We start from the raw sequence: 15,857 nt of genomic DNA, 5'->3' as shown, positions 1-15,857 counted from the left end.
CCTCTGCTTTCAGGTACTCATCGACAAGAAACCACGTTTGGATTCCATCGGAGATTCTCCTCCCTTCCAGCAGAGGCTCTTCTTCGAAGTCCTCCATTGGGTTCGATGGAGGTTTAGGATGCCACTTCACACCTATACACCCGGCTCCGCTGGGTTAGGTAACTTGGGTACTTCGGTATACAAGGGTAGGGTAGCTCTCCAACCTTCTGGCTTCCACTGGGTTTCTTCGTACTCCACTTGGAAGGGTCCTTAATCTCTAAAACTCCAACCGAGAATTTCCCACAGATTTGTACAGAGCACGCAGTTGTGTTCCCAAACTGCATCCGTCATCTGTGGGTTGCCTATCTACTCACCTTGGGTAGTAGCTTGGGTGGTTCCTTGGGGTCCCAGCGATTCTACGTTCTCTCAACATCGTCCTGACTAGAGTCGTGATTCTTATTCCACTTTCTTAGTATATGGTTTGGTACGCCCCTGGAGCCTACTGTGTATTAGTGCTATTTACTGTCATTTCTTTGCTGAAGTATTGTGTGCTTTATGTCTATCTCCATGTAGGAGATACTCAAACATACTAGAGAGTATTATATAATAAATACATATTTTTATAAATACCTTGTGTGGTCCTCTTTCATTTAATCTATACTATAAGATTGCATTCTGGTAAAACAAGCTGCTTTACACTCCTTCAAGACTTAGCCTGAAGGCTGCTCTCCACAGCTACCACCTGGATAGGTATCTAAGGTTGTTTGAGACCTCTTAAATCACCATAAGGGTTGTCTGGACTGGTGCAGGGTGCCCACTTTAAATAGTGGACAGCATATACCAGGCCAGCCTCTCACAGAGAGATTACAGCAGTTTCAGAGAAGCAAAGATCATTGGCTGCAGATCTGTGGTAGCCATGTTAGGCAGGAACGATACTATTGGAACAGAAGGGATGGACAGATAGAGGAACTAAGGCTCGGAAAAAGAGTCACAGTCTGAGGCCTCGACTATGGCCGCCATCTGGACTTCAGAAAGATATGGACTAGGTTGAACTGGATGTCCCCTGGGGGAAGCGTTAACACAAGTCCAACCTGATAGTGGAGCATGCATCAGTACTATTCGGAATGGGTAGACTGGCAGGATCTATGAATCGGGTAGTAAAGGCCTGAAGAGGAGCACTGGGCACTCAAAGGGGTATGGTAAGAAGAGATTTATCCCACTGGTATGCCAACAGGATAGTTCTCTGAAAGAGCTACATCCTGGGTGAAGAGGGTAGCAAGGACTTCACAGGAGATTCATAGCTGTCTTCTGAAGCTGATAAAAGACTATGGGTTTAAACATTACATCACACTTGTCATTCTCTACTTACAATAGTTGCACCATGTTCTAAGAGGATGGAACAAATAGGCTATAGCAACGGCAAAGAACCCAATCAATATCCAGGTGTCAGCAGAGGAGGATATTTTTATCGTGGAGCTTCAAATGTCTTCCAGCATCATGCTGGGCACTGCCAGAAGGCACTGCGGACACTGCCTTTGGCCTTGTTGCCAAGTAATTATGAACGTGGTGACAAATATACTATCCAAATTCAATGTTCCACTTCTGTCTAAGTAAGTCTGCAGTAGTGGACAGACCCAAAGAGTTATGCAAGACTGGCATCTCAAGAGAGAGAAATGTTACCTCCTTTGTTAAGTGGCGTCCTTTATACCCTTTGCAAATAGTTGCCCTAGATTCCACTGGCCAAAGCGACTCTAGCTGTAGCTCGAATGGGAGGTTTTGAACAATGCACACAGCAGAAACACCGCTCAACAACTAGTGAACAATAACATAATAAAGCAGACTTTGCATAGTCCTTGGGTCAGTGTAATATTTAGCGTGCCTGCAATCGGACTGATAATGGGTTCAGGTCTTAAACACCAGTACACACGTTTTTTTCCATACGCTAATATTGCTTAATGCATTTACCAATGCGTAATGAGACACATACTTTTTGCACACAGACTTTCAGCTCACTTTCCATTTGAGCATTGCATACACACATAACATCACAGGGAATGTGGTATCTTAACACTAGATACCTGACTGGTGGCTGCTTTATGGTGCTCTTTGGGGAATAGACTGAATTTCACTTAGAAGACCAACTGTTGGTGGACTTTGAGTTTCTCGCTCTTAAGCTCGATAGATGACTTAATTCAGGAGCCAACAACATATTGAAGATTCAGCACAGTAGACTGTCCCTAAATTAAACTGAACATAAGGTATGGATGGTGTTTCGAAGACTCATTTATGAATGTGGCAGTATGTCAGGAAAGCTGCTATACTGGTTGAGTATGAAGGACATGGCAGCCTGATTTCTGGAGGGTTCCAAAACTCAGATGGAATGCTAGCTACACAATGCAATGGGGCAGGCATTTGATGATTGTTTCGCAACGTTCTACCCCTCACAAGAAATGGCAAGAGGTGAGGATTTTCATATTATAGAAGATCTCTCTATTCTGGCTTATGCATACCCCATTAAAGCCACAGCCAATCCTACAGGCCAAGATAAGTTTATTAGAGCTAGAGATTTTTGTCGAGGAGTTTACTACTCACCCAGATATGCTCCAATTGGGGAATAATCTCAGGCTTAAAGGTCACCTAGTGGATCTTGTAGAAACACTCTTTACACATACCGGTCTCTTTATGCAAGAGGAACGTGTCAAGACTGCCCTCGGTGGCCGCTGCCTTTAACATTAGCAATGCAGCCACAAGCTGTTTGGGTTTGTTTGTATTCATGCCCAGGTTCAGTGATTTGGGTGTTTGCTGAGTGTGGTGACTGCATTTCATAAGCTCATACACTTTTTCATCTGAGTTACTTCAGAAGGTCAGGCCCAAGTACGATCCAGATACCTTAAATCTTTGGAGAAATGTCTGGTTACCATGTTACATGGACAAAGCCAATATGGTTACCCACCAAAAGAGGTGAGCGTGTGACTGACTAGCTACAATATCTCAAGTGGGAGCCTACTAGTTTCAAGTACTTGGGTGCATTCACAGCCAAGGATGAAGGTACAAGTTGGATGTATAACGTAAGTGAACATAAAATAACCTAAATGGGTGGCAGGTTCTCCCTATAGGGATAATAGGCAGAACAGACCTCTTCAAAATGGTGTTCCTCCCATGTAAATGTTTTATTTCCAAAACTATTATGTGGTCTGTGTGGACTTCCTACAGAATTTCACTGCTAAGATACACTCCTTCAAGGTAGGGAAGAAGATGGTACCCACGGTCTCCATGGCTAAGAACATTCAAACTTATGGCGGTGGTCTGGGAATGGTCTACCTGCAAATAACTTCTAGGGTGCCACACCTTTTGGTATTAAATTGACTGGCTTTTACTTCCCAAAATGACCTACGACCAAACATCATATAATGAGGCCATTAGAATACATGAGTCTGGAGGAAGGGGTGGTCACAACAGTATTTATGTTACCAGCTACCCGAGGGCCAACTGGCTAGATTTGGTAAATTCTTAAGATTCAAGATTATCCAAACCAGACCCATGGTGTCAAATGAATGGGCAGAACCTCTTATGCCATTATGGTTTCAAAATCACACGAATTGAGTGGAACCTACTGAGGTAAAAAAAAAAAAAAGCCAGCAACAAGCACTGTGAGCTCAAATGCCTAATGGACTTACAAGAGTAGGCCATGAGAGACAGTAGCTGATGGGCAGATGGTGCGAGCATGAGGGAGGCAAAATGGTGAAAAGGGTCTACCGAAGTCTCGAAAAGGGAGCCAGAGTACCCTGCAGATTGCTGGATAGTCAGTTGGAGTATAGCACTGTAAGGAACCCTGGAAGGTTTTTGTTTTTATCAATGAAAGAAATGTCTGTGGACCAGCCATGTTATTACAGGATGAGCCTACGTTTATTATCTGTGAATTATTTTATCTGCAAAGTGTAATTGTGCTTATGTCCAACTTACCCATGAACAGGCATTATGACACCCACACATTTAAACCATCACAATATTGACCACCTGCTAATAGGAACAGGTCTAAATGAAAGTGAGCAAATCATCCCATGCAATAATACCTGTCCTGCCCTCTATATTTGGTTTGTCAACTACTGGAATGATGTACATTTAACTTATTGAAGTAAAAAGAATTGAAATATAAAAAGTTAACTTTTTCTTGACTTACAGGATCTTTGATTGGCCAGTTGGGAAATCGGACTATATCACAAAAGTGCTTCAAGTAATAAATGTTGCAGAACAGCTCATTCTCAAGCTGTGGATAATTGATAACAGGGATGGGGCAGTACTGATAAAGTGCTCTTGTATTGCTCTGAAGACGGGGGCTGAAATCGGCAAGGTGGGCTGCAATCTTCTCAATCATGAGTCGTCTACAAATAAGAAAACAATTATTTCAGCAATGAAGTAGTATATTCAATATGGAAAAATTCACCTGGCACAGGCTCATTGAAAGGTAATTTCCTAAAGATAATGCACCAGCCCACAGTTCCCATTTGTTTTAACCCAAAAGGCAATACTCTTGTTTTATTTGTCTGCCCCAGAGTGTATACTATAGGAGGCAACTAAATAGGATATCTGGTTTCCACATTCAAATCTCTGTGGTTTTTCAATTTGGCTCTACACACAAGCTCAGATTTGTTTTTAAAAGAAAGTTTAACATTTATTTGAAATTTCCAATCATATAACCAAATATCAATACAATATACATTTAGCATTAAAAATGAAACTGAATTGCAGTCACAGAACTCTAAGAATGTAATCATTGCACTACAAACCTCAAAATGAGTAATGGAGTAAAAAGACCCTCATGTACTATTCCTGCCAGTCTTAAATAGCAAAAAGCATCTAAAAACAATCCAGCCTACAAGTAACACATGTAAACAATCATCTTGCACCTCAATTCAGGAATCCCAAAAGTTGCCATCTCTCTGGTCAGATGCTCCTTCAGTTGAAGGAGCAGGCCATCAAACACGTGGTGAAAAATGTTGCTTAATATGTTATGACCTACTTTACAACTGCATGGAAGGACTCTAACAGCATATTAACCTTGGAAGAACCACTGGAGGCCTTCTACAAACCTTGCAGAGTAGGTGTAGGTCACAACATCCAAGCATTCACTACAGGCCTCCATGTTAATTAAGATGCTTACAGACTGACTGTAATCCTTGAAGGTCGACTTTCGAGATATAACCCATAACATAAATAAAAAAAGAGGCTTGTAGCATGATGCACCGCAGTAATACTATTCGGGAATTCGTTCTGATCAATTTTTCTTTGGAGGAGATATGGGGAAAAAATGCTATACCATACAATTTTGGCCAAATCTCAAATAGCCAAAGAAAAGAATGGGGATTTGTAATGCCTGCAGACATTGTAGGGGTGCATGCCATGACTTTAAGGGAGATATGATCTCTCTCATGGACCCAAACGTTCTTTTAAAATTGTAAAAAACAATGTCCCGTTAAGGAGACAGCAATATAAGTTCTACTTACTGTAAGCACCAGACTTAACTGTACCAGTCTGCTCTACATGCACTGCCTTTTAAGCAGACTTATCGGCTCTGTAATTGGTTGGTGCTAGTAGCACACCAATCTGAGGTATTTTGTACTCATCTCACACACACACACACACGCGCGCGCGGGCACACGCACACAGACAGACTTTTCATGGTTAATATTTGTGCATTACATGAACTATATTCTGAACTGCTTACCTCATCTCATTGCTCCAAATAGCTTCTGGAGTGTCAAATTCCCCAAGAAAAATTTCAGAAAATTTATCAGGCTCATAATTTTCTAAATAGCACACCATAGCTTCAGGAAGGATGTGCCCAAGTATACTTCTCTGGTAAATATCTTGACCTTTTGTCTAAAAAAGAAAAGAAAAATAAGTTGGCTTTTAAAATCACAAAAACATTGTGTGTTCTGTATAATCCTGGGCTGAAAATATGGAATTTCTCTAATTTGAAGTACTATACATTTGCTATGTCTGAAATCAATAGCTCTTCCATACTCTTAAAATGTATTTTTGAATTATTAGGAGTACCAGTTTCTAAGGAAGAAAGTACAATATATGTTCTCAATTGAAATTATTAAAGTTTAGAAAAAAAGCTTCTTTAAAGTTGATTGTCTACTTCATCTCATCCTTTTACTCTCTTAAGTGGACACTACCCGATTCTACTTAAACTCCCTTCTCTTGAATTGCGTACATAATATTGGGCAAAAATGTATGTTTAAAGGTGCTGGTGGGTGGCGTTGGTTTGCTCCGCGTGACGTTGTCAGCGGTGTTTGCGTCACCTATATATGTGCCACCTCGGTGCGCTGATGTCAATTACTTTTCATGACTTTCCACACCAGAAAAGCAGAGCCAGGAAGAATATGGACAATGGTGTGTTTAAGAAACTACGGTCCTGAAAGAGAACAACCTTGACCCTAGAAACTTGTCAGCAGTGCTGGGAGGATGGGTGGGTGGTAAGGAATTTGCAGCTAGATACTGTCTCTACCAGATTAGGTGTTACCTAAGGTAAGTAACTTGTCCATCTGATAGAGACATCCAGCCAAAGAGTCCTTACCTTTGAATAGATACCCAAGCAGTATCATCCCCGAGGAGAGCTGAGGACATGTTTCAGACTAGAAAACCCTGCAGGACTGAACAGGCAAAATGGCCGTCCCTGAGTACCCAACTGTCCAGGCAGTAATGCTTGGTACACGTGTGCAGGGATGTCCACGTTGCTGCCTGACAGATGTCCAGGACTGAGACTTCACGTGCTAATGCAGTGGTAGCAGCCTTAGCTCTGGTGGAATGATCTCCTAAGACTTCAGGAGGCTGCTTCTATGCCAGAGCGTAGCAAATCTTGATGCAGAGAACAACCATCGGATGATGGTCCTTTTCTGCACTGCCTGACTTTTCTTCGCTCCAACGTACCCAACGAAGAGTTAGTGGTTCACTCGGAACTCTTTTGTGCTGTCAAGGTAGAATGATTAAACTCTTTTTGGGTCCAGATAGTCGAGTCACTGCTATTCTTTATAGGGATGAGTAGGAGCATAGAAAGTGAGCAAGGTGACAGATTGTCCCACATGAAAAGGTGTTACCACTTTCGAAAGGAAAGAGGTTCTAGTACGAAGCATCAACTTGGCAGGGAATATCGTTAGAGAGGGAGGAATGATCACACACAAATTTGTATGTGCAGGGCTTTATCAACAAGGAATCATTTTTTTCCTCTGGAAGAAAACAACGAAATAGTCGTTGCACATGTGGATGGCCTTCCACTGTGTAGAACTGCAAACTATGTAAAATTCTGCATAGGGGAAATAGGCAGCCTTAAGAAAGTCACATGAGAACTGTAACAGAGATCCTGTAAACCTGTACCTGGAGCACTATTAAAACTCCTGTGTACCGCAAATGGCTACGCAGCGAAATAGAGAAGCCAAGATATTAAGTTGGAATGTCAATGGGTTGGGAGACAAAATTAAAAGAGGTGTAGTATCCCAATATTTAAAACGACTCTCCCCTGATGTAGTCCTGCTTCAGGAAACACATTTAATTGGCAATAAATGTGGAGCAATGGCTAGGTGGGGATACTCAATGGTTGCACATGCGGGCTTCGCATCCAATTCAAGAGGGGTGGGCATTCTCACGAAAAAATCATTCCCATTATCTGTGGAGTCCACGTATACAGACGACCGGGGACAATATGTAGCTATCACGGGCATATGGGAGGGTCACACCATAACCCTACTCTCGGTGTATGCGCCCCCGGGATTACAGTCTACTACCTTTAATTACCTTAGTGCTTTATTACTTACACTGCCGGAGGGGCTCCTCATAATCGGTGGGGACTTCAATTCCGTTATATCGGGGGAGCTGGATAGACACCCGCCCCGAGTGCTGCCCCCAGCGGCGCAATCATTTCCTAGCTTTCTGGATGCAATGGGCTTAGTGGATATATGGAGAACGTACAACTTAGACAAAAAACAACACACGTTCTACTCTAATGCGCACCATAGCCTTTCCCGCCTGGGTTACATACTTGCCCCCGCCTCCCAGGTTACTAGCTTTCATGAGATCAGACATCTCGCTAGGGGTATATCGGACCATTCCCCTCTGTGGGCCCACGTTGTCCTAGACTACAAACAAGTAGGGCGCATCGCCCCCATAAATCCCTGGCATCTCAAAAACCCCAAAATACGCAAAGACCTCATAAAATCTATCGATAACTACTTTACAGACAATGACCACACAGTTGACTCCCCTCAGACACTCTGGGAAGCCTTCAAAACGGTGGTAAGGGGCCAGGCTCTGTCCCTCATAGCGGGAGCCAAAAAGGAAAGACCGAAGGACATATCTGACGCTGAACAGGATATCTACCAACTTGAGCAGGACGCTAGCTCGAACCCTGCACCCGAAGCACTGCATGCACTCCGACTCCGCCAGGACGAGTATAGGGCACTGGTTACCGACAGCGCCAAACTCATGGCTCAGGAAAGGCTAGGCCGCATCTACGATTTAGGAGATAAGACAGGGAAACTGATTGCCTGGCTGGATCGGAGGGAGCGCGCTAGCCGACTGGTCCCTGAACTCAGGGGGGCGGGGGGTGACTCTATAAGGGATCCTCAAGAGATAGCTAACCAATTTGCAGCCCACTACCACACGCTATATAACTCTGTCGGCCCGCATACAACTCCAGAATCCCTCAATCTATTGGCGGATATCTCCCTTCCTACCCTTCCGGAGGCAGATCGCCAATTCCTAGATAGCCCTCTATCCACGGAAGAAATTGCACTGGCAATACGAGCACTACGCCCGGGCAAGGCTCTCGGCCCAAATGGTATCCCCATCGAGCTGTAAAAGCTTCGCCCAGATAAATTGAGCCACTACTTGAAATCCATGTACTCCGCTAGTCTAGAGGAGGGGGTGCTGCCCCTCGATCAGCGCCTAGCGACCATAGTTACCATCCATAAAAACGGTAAACCCAAGACTGATTGCTCCTCATATCGACCCATCTCCTTACTCAATGCTGAGCCTAAAATCCTAGCTAAAGTTCTAGCCAACAGGCTTGTGAAGGTTATAGGGGACCTTGTACACCCGGACCAATCAGGATTCATGCCTAGGCGAAACACTGCAATGAACCTCCATAGAGTCCATGGGGTGTTGGGTAGGGCCTCTACCATACAAGAGGACACGATCATAGTGTCATTAGATGCCACAATGGCGTTCGACACCATTGAATGGCACTATCTTTTTGCTGTACTAACAAATATGGGGTATATTTGTCTCTCTTGACCCCGCACTTAGGCACGACCGCATCATACATTGGAAGTCGCTGCCTATCTCACTATTAGGCAGGGCTGCCCTGTTTAAAATGATGTCCTTGCCCCGTTTCCTGTATGCATTACAAAATGCCGCGGACCCAGTCCCCAACTCGTATTTTAAAGACATACAAGGACTACAGAGAGATCTCCTATGGTGTGGAAAGCCCCGCATTGCCTTGACAAAACTCACGCTCAGTTGGTATGACGGTGGAATTGGGCTACCTGATGTCAGAAAATATTACTGGGCTGCTCACCTCACAGCCATAAACCATGGCATCTATGGCCCCCCTGACGCTCCAGGGTTCCGGATGGACCGCTGGACCCTCCCTAATGGGGCCTATGCCCGAGCTCTGTACTCCAAGCCTGCAAAATACACGCTCACAGGGCCCACCAAACACACAGTAAAAATCTGGCACGCCGCGACGCAGTCACTAGGCTGGTGCAATGAAGTAACGCTCGCCACCCCGCTTTGGGACTCACAAGCATTAGGTTACCTGGGAAACACCAAAGGTTTTCACAAATGGGACTTGATCGGCATTTCCAAGATTGGAGATCTGTGGGGTGCGGAGGGAATGAAGTCGTTCAGCGACCTTAAGAGCCAATATTCATTAGCGGAGTCGGAGTTGTTTAGGTATCTTCAAGTCCGGCACGCACTGCAGTCTGCAATCACTAGTGACGCCCCCTTACCGGACAGCTCCCCATTAGAGGACAGACTTTTGGACGGGCACATGCCTGAACGGGCTATCTCCCTGACTTACAGAATGCTTATAAACAACATGAATGACCCCCTGGCCTTGTTGCGAGAGAAATGGACGGAAGATGGTATTGAGCTGGATGATGAGGGATGGCAGGAGGCGGTCTCGTGCCCCTAAAACGGTCGCAATATCAGCTAGGCTCCGACTGGTCCAGTTGAAAATTCTACACAGAGTATACATAATGGGGCCACAGCTGGTACATATGGGGGGCCAGACGGATGGGAATTACAGGAGGGGGTGCACACAACCGGGCATTTTTATGCACATTTTATGGCACTGCAGGCTGATCCAGGACTACTGGCGTAAAATACACCAAATAATGAGTGCCACTCTAGAAATTGAGATCCAGCCGGAAGCCCCCAGATGCCTCCTTAATATTTGGGAACCAACCGACCTTAATTATGCCATGCAATGGGTCACACTCGGATGCATGGTAGCCAAAAGAAATATTGCGCAGCTCTGGGGGGCCTCACATGCACCCACAATTGCGGACTGGGGAGAAGACTTAGATTGGTGTATGCAACGAGAGAAGTCTGTATACATTGCTCGTGGCTGCCCTCGTAAGTGGTCCAAAATATGGGCCCCCTGGAACGCATACCGTGGTAATATCTGTTCACCCCCCCCCCACTTGTTCGAAGCAGATGTCTCCCTCATCGTATAATTCCTACTGCATGAAATCAATGTATTCTGATGAACCTTTGTTTCGCTGCCAATTTTGCTATAATTCTGTGATACTATGCCATGTTGTCGAATCAGTTTAATAAAAAGAATTACAAAAAAAAAACCTCCTGTGTATATTTGAGAAAAGTGTAAAAGCGTGTTCGGTGAAATCATATAACTGCCGTTACTTTACTTTTTGATGAATTGGGCCCTTGGTGTTTTCTGCCCCAACTACCCCAATGGTAAAATTTGCCAATTCCTGCGTCCAAACTCCTTTGCTCATATCCACAACAGCAACCTCAGCACCCAAAACAGACTTTAGCAAAAAATCCCCAAATAAGCTACCTTTCGCAGTCTATGCCAGCCATTTTACTTTCCTATGCCAACATGTTTAGGTAAAGACTAAGGCTTTGCTCTATTCTTGGGGGTCAAGAGGGATTGGTGTAAACAATGGATCCTGGCACAGACACTACATTAAGTTGAGATGAGGGTTAAAGAGAGATATGAGGGCCTGAATCCTCCCAAAAATGTAACAATCTGCAGTAAAAATATGAAAAAAAGACAAAACATTGAGAAAAAGACAAAAATATAGTGCCTCTACACCAGATGCAATAGTAGCAAGCACAAAAACATGAATTGACAAGTGAGGCGAGTTCCTTAATGAAGCCACTACACTACCCGAGTTGAAGGACAGTGGGTAGGTAATACTAGAATATAAAAACAGGAGATTTTGATTACGATAGAATGAATGTATGAGTTATAAAGTTTGGCTGCTACTCAAATGTAAGTTTTAAGGAGCTAGAAGACCATTACAGGACTAGAGACTGCAGCTAGTTTAACCATATTATTCTGGGAACAAACACTTTTTAGCAACTTCCTGAAAAGTACAGGGGAAAGGGCTTGTCTGATTTATAATGATAGTTCATTCCAATACTTGGCCACTTCAAATCAAACCAAAATATACTTTATTCGGCTTTAAAATTAAAACCATAAAAGTTACACAATTCCATACAGTACAATAGATGACAACAAAAACGGGGAATTAAACCTATAGAAAAAACAGCAGTATGTACATTTTGTGCAAAAAATTAATCAAGTGGAAAAAATACACAATGAAGGGAGCCTCCCAACATTAAAGATTTACTAGCTCTCCATACAGATCCTAGATCTCAATGAAGATTTCAGAAAGCCTACTATAAAAGATAAACATTCTGGTTTCAACAATTGAAAATAAAAAAGAGCTGGGCGGACCTGGATAAAATTCAACTTTTTTAAAAGAGGTCTTAAAAAATATCTCCGAGGTACTTCACAAAATTTACAAAAAAACAGTGTAGCAAATCCTGAGGAGACACTCCGTCGCAGCCACAGGATGCTAACACCTGACCTCTAGAGCTCCCTTTTGGGTAAGCAAGCAACAAATGATAATAATCTAAACGAAATCTGGCCAATAAAAACAGTTAATGAGATGACAGTGGCCACAAAAGATAGGGCTCAATAGATGGCGATGTTTTGAGCACCATATGTTTGCGGACACTTGATTTTCCTTGGCCACTTATATGGCAAAGTAACAGCCATCCCCTCGGCACATGTTGAAACCTAGATGGCTGAATGTAGAGAGCATTTAAGGATCTGAATAGGACGGGCTAGCATATAAGGCTTGACGAGATGCTGCAGATAAAGAAGGCCCTGCTTACGGAAGCCTTGGTATGTTTTGGTAACCGCTTTAAATGCAGTTCTGTCATGTAGCAGAAACCTTTAGAGACTTGATGCAATGAAATGGAGCAGTGGTAAGGTGAGAATTAGTTAAGCTGCTGCATTATGCACAACTTATAGTTTATGCGTCAGGAGTTAGTGAAGCTCTATACACAATACATTAGCATATTTGAGTCTGGAAGAGATAAGAGCATGTACTACCAACACTACACTGTTGTATGTAATTTATGTTTTCTTTTGCTCATACGGAAAAAAACGTTGTCACAGATGTGGTTATGGTTAATAAACAAAACCTAAAATTATTGACTTGGCAGAAGGTCAGGCCCTGCACTCAACCCCAAGCGTACACAGCCAGTCATTTGCAGTGGGTTACATTTGTACAGAGATTTGGTGCAAGCCTGATCTTCAGCCAAGCCTTACGAACAATCCCTGGAACACATGGGTGTAGAGTGAAAACATAAGATTAAGGGCATGTGGGATCCATATGTTCATGGCTAAATTCGTTCCATGTACACCGATTTCCTTCATCTAGAATGACAATGCACTTGTATAATAACAATCCTAAACCACTCTTAAGATTCCTCAAAATAGCTGGGAACATACCTCTCTTAGGCCTGCCCACGCCACAGGGAAGACTCACACAGACTAGACTCCAGGCATGGACGGATAGCGGGATAGAGGAGGTGGGAGTTTTTTTTGGGGATGGCACACTGATGGAGCACAACACTTTCCTACAAGTCAAGGGGGCACCATCAAGACTGTATCTCCTACACGCTGCTACCACACACTATATTAGAGATACCTGGGCCCCACAGCGGACTGAGCCTTCGCAGCACGACCTAGTACACCTCCTTTACTATATGGGACCCGGGAGACACTTAGTGCGATGGTTGTATACTGGAGTGCGAACACACGCGGCGATAGCCCTCACCTCCCTTAGGGAGCAGTGGACGACGGACGCAGGTATGGAACTCACCGACCATACATGGAAATGCATCCTGGAGCATCCCAAATGTTTTCCCTGTTGGTGAGGATACGGCGACAGTACGACCGACCAGGAGAGGGCTAGGGTGGGTGGGGTGGGGGTAAGTTGGGGGTTGAATTTCGTAAACGCACTATTATTCGGACACTGCTGCAATATGCAGGACTCCGCTCTCAGACAAGATGGGAGACATCAGAGTGTTGTAATTATCTGAGGGGATAAAGGATATGGGAGGGGAGGAAAAACCAAAAGACTGTATTTTGAAGGGTTATATGTTGTAAACATAAGAATGTACAGCAGTCACCAATAAAGTGTTAAAAAAAAAAAGATTCCTCAAAATATTTTGTTTAATCAGCTTTCTTTTACTGAAAACTAAATAAGACATGATTTTTTCTAATTGCAATTTAGACAGCAGCTTCAAACATGTTTCTTACTAAAATCTCAACAGCTGAACTTCTGCTATGTCCTATTTTTACCACAGACAAAGAACTCTTATTCACTTACTGCTTGCAGGGAGGGGTGAAGTGTGCTATGAGTCTTGGCTAATGTAATTAAGTGATGATGAAAATGAAATTAATGTACAATATATCCCAGACAATGTGGTTGTCTTCTGCAGAGAGAGATGCCAGGGTTGTATTTGAAGCTCTTTACTGCCTGGCTTTGAAACATGGAGTTATGTGTGAGCTTCTCTTTATGTTTGATATGAAAAACAAAAAAGATAAAAAATATAAAAAAATATTTAAAAAGTTATAAAAAATAAATAAAAAATAAGTACTCCACGTACTAGTTCAATAGACATTTCCCTGCTAAAGTACCGGTTTCCAGGCCAACTGCATCAAAGTAAACATGCAATATAAAAAATACAAAATGAGTAAAACGTGTAATATGGTTCTGTACTGCTATCTCAGAGTTCAGGTTTGTATTTAGAAACCACCCTCATCAGCCTTGTGGTTTATTATCTGACCACAACACTTGATGGTAGTATAGGACCAAATTGCACAGCTATCAATCAATTATGTATCATCTATAGAGTGAAAAAGTTAGGCTTGAGGTACTAATCAAGACAGGACTACATGTTAGGTTTAGTAACAGGTTAACTATGTATGTTATGGCTCCGTTTAGAGTAACATTGCAGTACGTTGAGATGATGGTGGATGGAATGCATTTTCATTGAAGTTATTTCCCATAGCTCTTTCTTTTGAAATATCCTTCTAATCTTAATCAAAAAATATTTTTCAGAGGTTTCTGTGTAAAGATACTCTTTACAGTGGCAAAGATGCACAAAAAATGCATGTCATCGCCAGGTTGCTCTCCTCCATTCAGAACCTGCCACATGCACTACTGTAAGTCTATTAGAATACAATCAGATCTAATATCCCTTAGGTGAGAAAAAAGAAAGCAATGATCTTAACAGATTCTTTGGCCTACTTAAAAGGGAAAGAAGGAAGACTAGTGATAAAGGGCTGTACCACTGAGAATAGCCTTTGAATGATATCATAATGATTTAACTAAATATATAATCATGAGTTTTAGGCAGTTATTGGAAGAGCCATGTGGAATATACTAGGCCTCCCTAAGCCAAAAACCCTGACCAACATGTAAATATCTAAAACCAAAGCCTGGAAATATGGGATAAAACAGTCATCAAGTAAAGGATAGGAAAATGTTACTTACCCAGTAAGCATCTGTTTGTAGAGTGTAATGCTGTACATTCACATGCTATGGACACTACTGTCATCCAGTGTTGGGCTTAGACATTTGCAAGTTTTAACACAAAGAAATCTTTTGAATCACAGTATGTACTATGATTCCTCCCTTAGTAGGCAATGCAGATGGGCACCAATCCCAGGTTAGACTGTTTTTCACTCAGAGGGTGAGTGGGGGGTGAACGCAGCTTGGTGCACTATGGGTATTGTGAGTGTAAAATAGATGACAAGAGGAGAGAGCTACAGCAGCCACAGGCTCCGGGAAGAAGGGTGGGCGCATTTGAATCTACAGCACTACATGCTTCGAATTTTATCGATGGTCAGACTCACAACACAGTTCCACAGTTTTACACATTATCCTTGGAAGTTAATACAACTATACATCTTTCCAGCACAGTACAAATTATTGTAATGATCGCAGACACAACACATATCGCGGTTTATAATACAATTGGCTCTATCTGTTATCTTCCTCTGGCTATACAGTTGGCCCCTTGCTCACTTTGCCACTGGATTCAAGCAAGCCTGGCTGAAGACGGCTGAAATGCCAGAAACCGGTCCTAGGAAACTTGTTTCCGGTCCAGGGAAGACATGGCTTGGCAGTTCGGGCTGGACTGTTCCCATAAGGCACAGGGTCAGACTGATTTGCATATGGCCATGTCTGAACTGGGGTGGCAGAGTGGGCTAAAGAACGGTGATGGATTAAACCCAGATCAGTTGACTGGGGGTGAGTGCTTGC

General features: G+C 43.1%; 1 protein-coding gene across 5 annotated transcripts in view; it reads right to left on the bottom strand.

The window, feature by feature from the left end:
* DNAJC13 (DnaJ heat shock protein family (Hsp40) member C13) overlaps positions 1-15,857 on the bottom strand; it is a 1,667,846-nt gene that overhangs the window by 875,712 nt on the left and 776,277 nt on the right. For all 5 annotated transcript variants that reach the window (XR_014970022.1, XM_085630673.1, XM_085630671.1 and 2 more), the window contains 2 exons: positions 5,705-5,859; positions 4,160-4,361 (listed from right to left, as the gene is read on the bottom strand). Coding sequence is in view for 4 of the 5 variants with exons in the window: in XM_085630673.1 (XP_085486799.1) it covers positions 4,160-4,361; positions 5,705-5,859 (357 nt within the window). In the remaining variant the exon portion in view is untranslated. The remainder of the gene's footprint in view (positions 1-4,159; positions 4,362-5,704; positions 5,860-15,857) is intronic.

Source organism: Triturus cristatus, chromosome 10 (assembly GCF_964204655.1).
Source record: "Triturus cristatus chromosome 10, aTriCri1.1, whole genome shotgun sequence".
Taxonomy (NCBI): Eukaryota; Metazoa; Chordata; class Amphibia; order Caudata; family Salamandridae; genus Triturus; species Triturus cristatus.
Note: the sequence above shows the minus strand (reverse complement) of the source record. Positions and strands in the feature narration are given on the sequence as shown.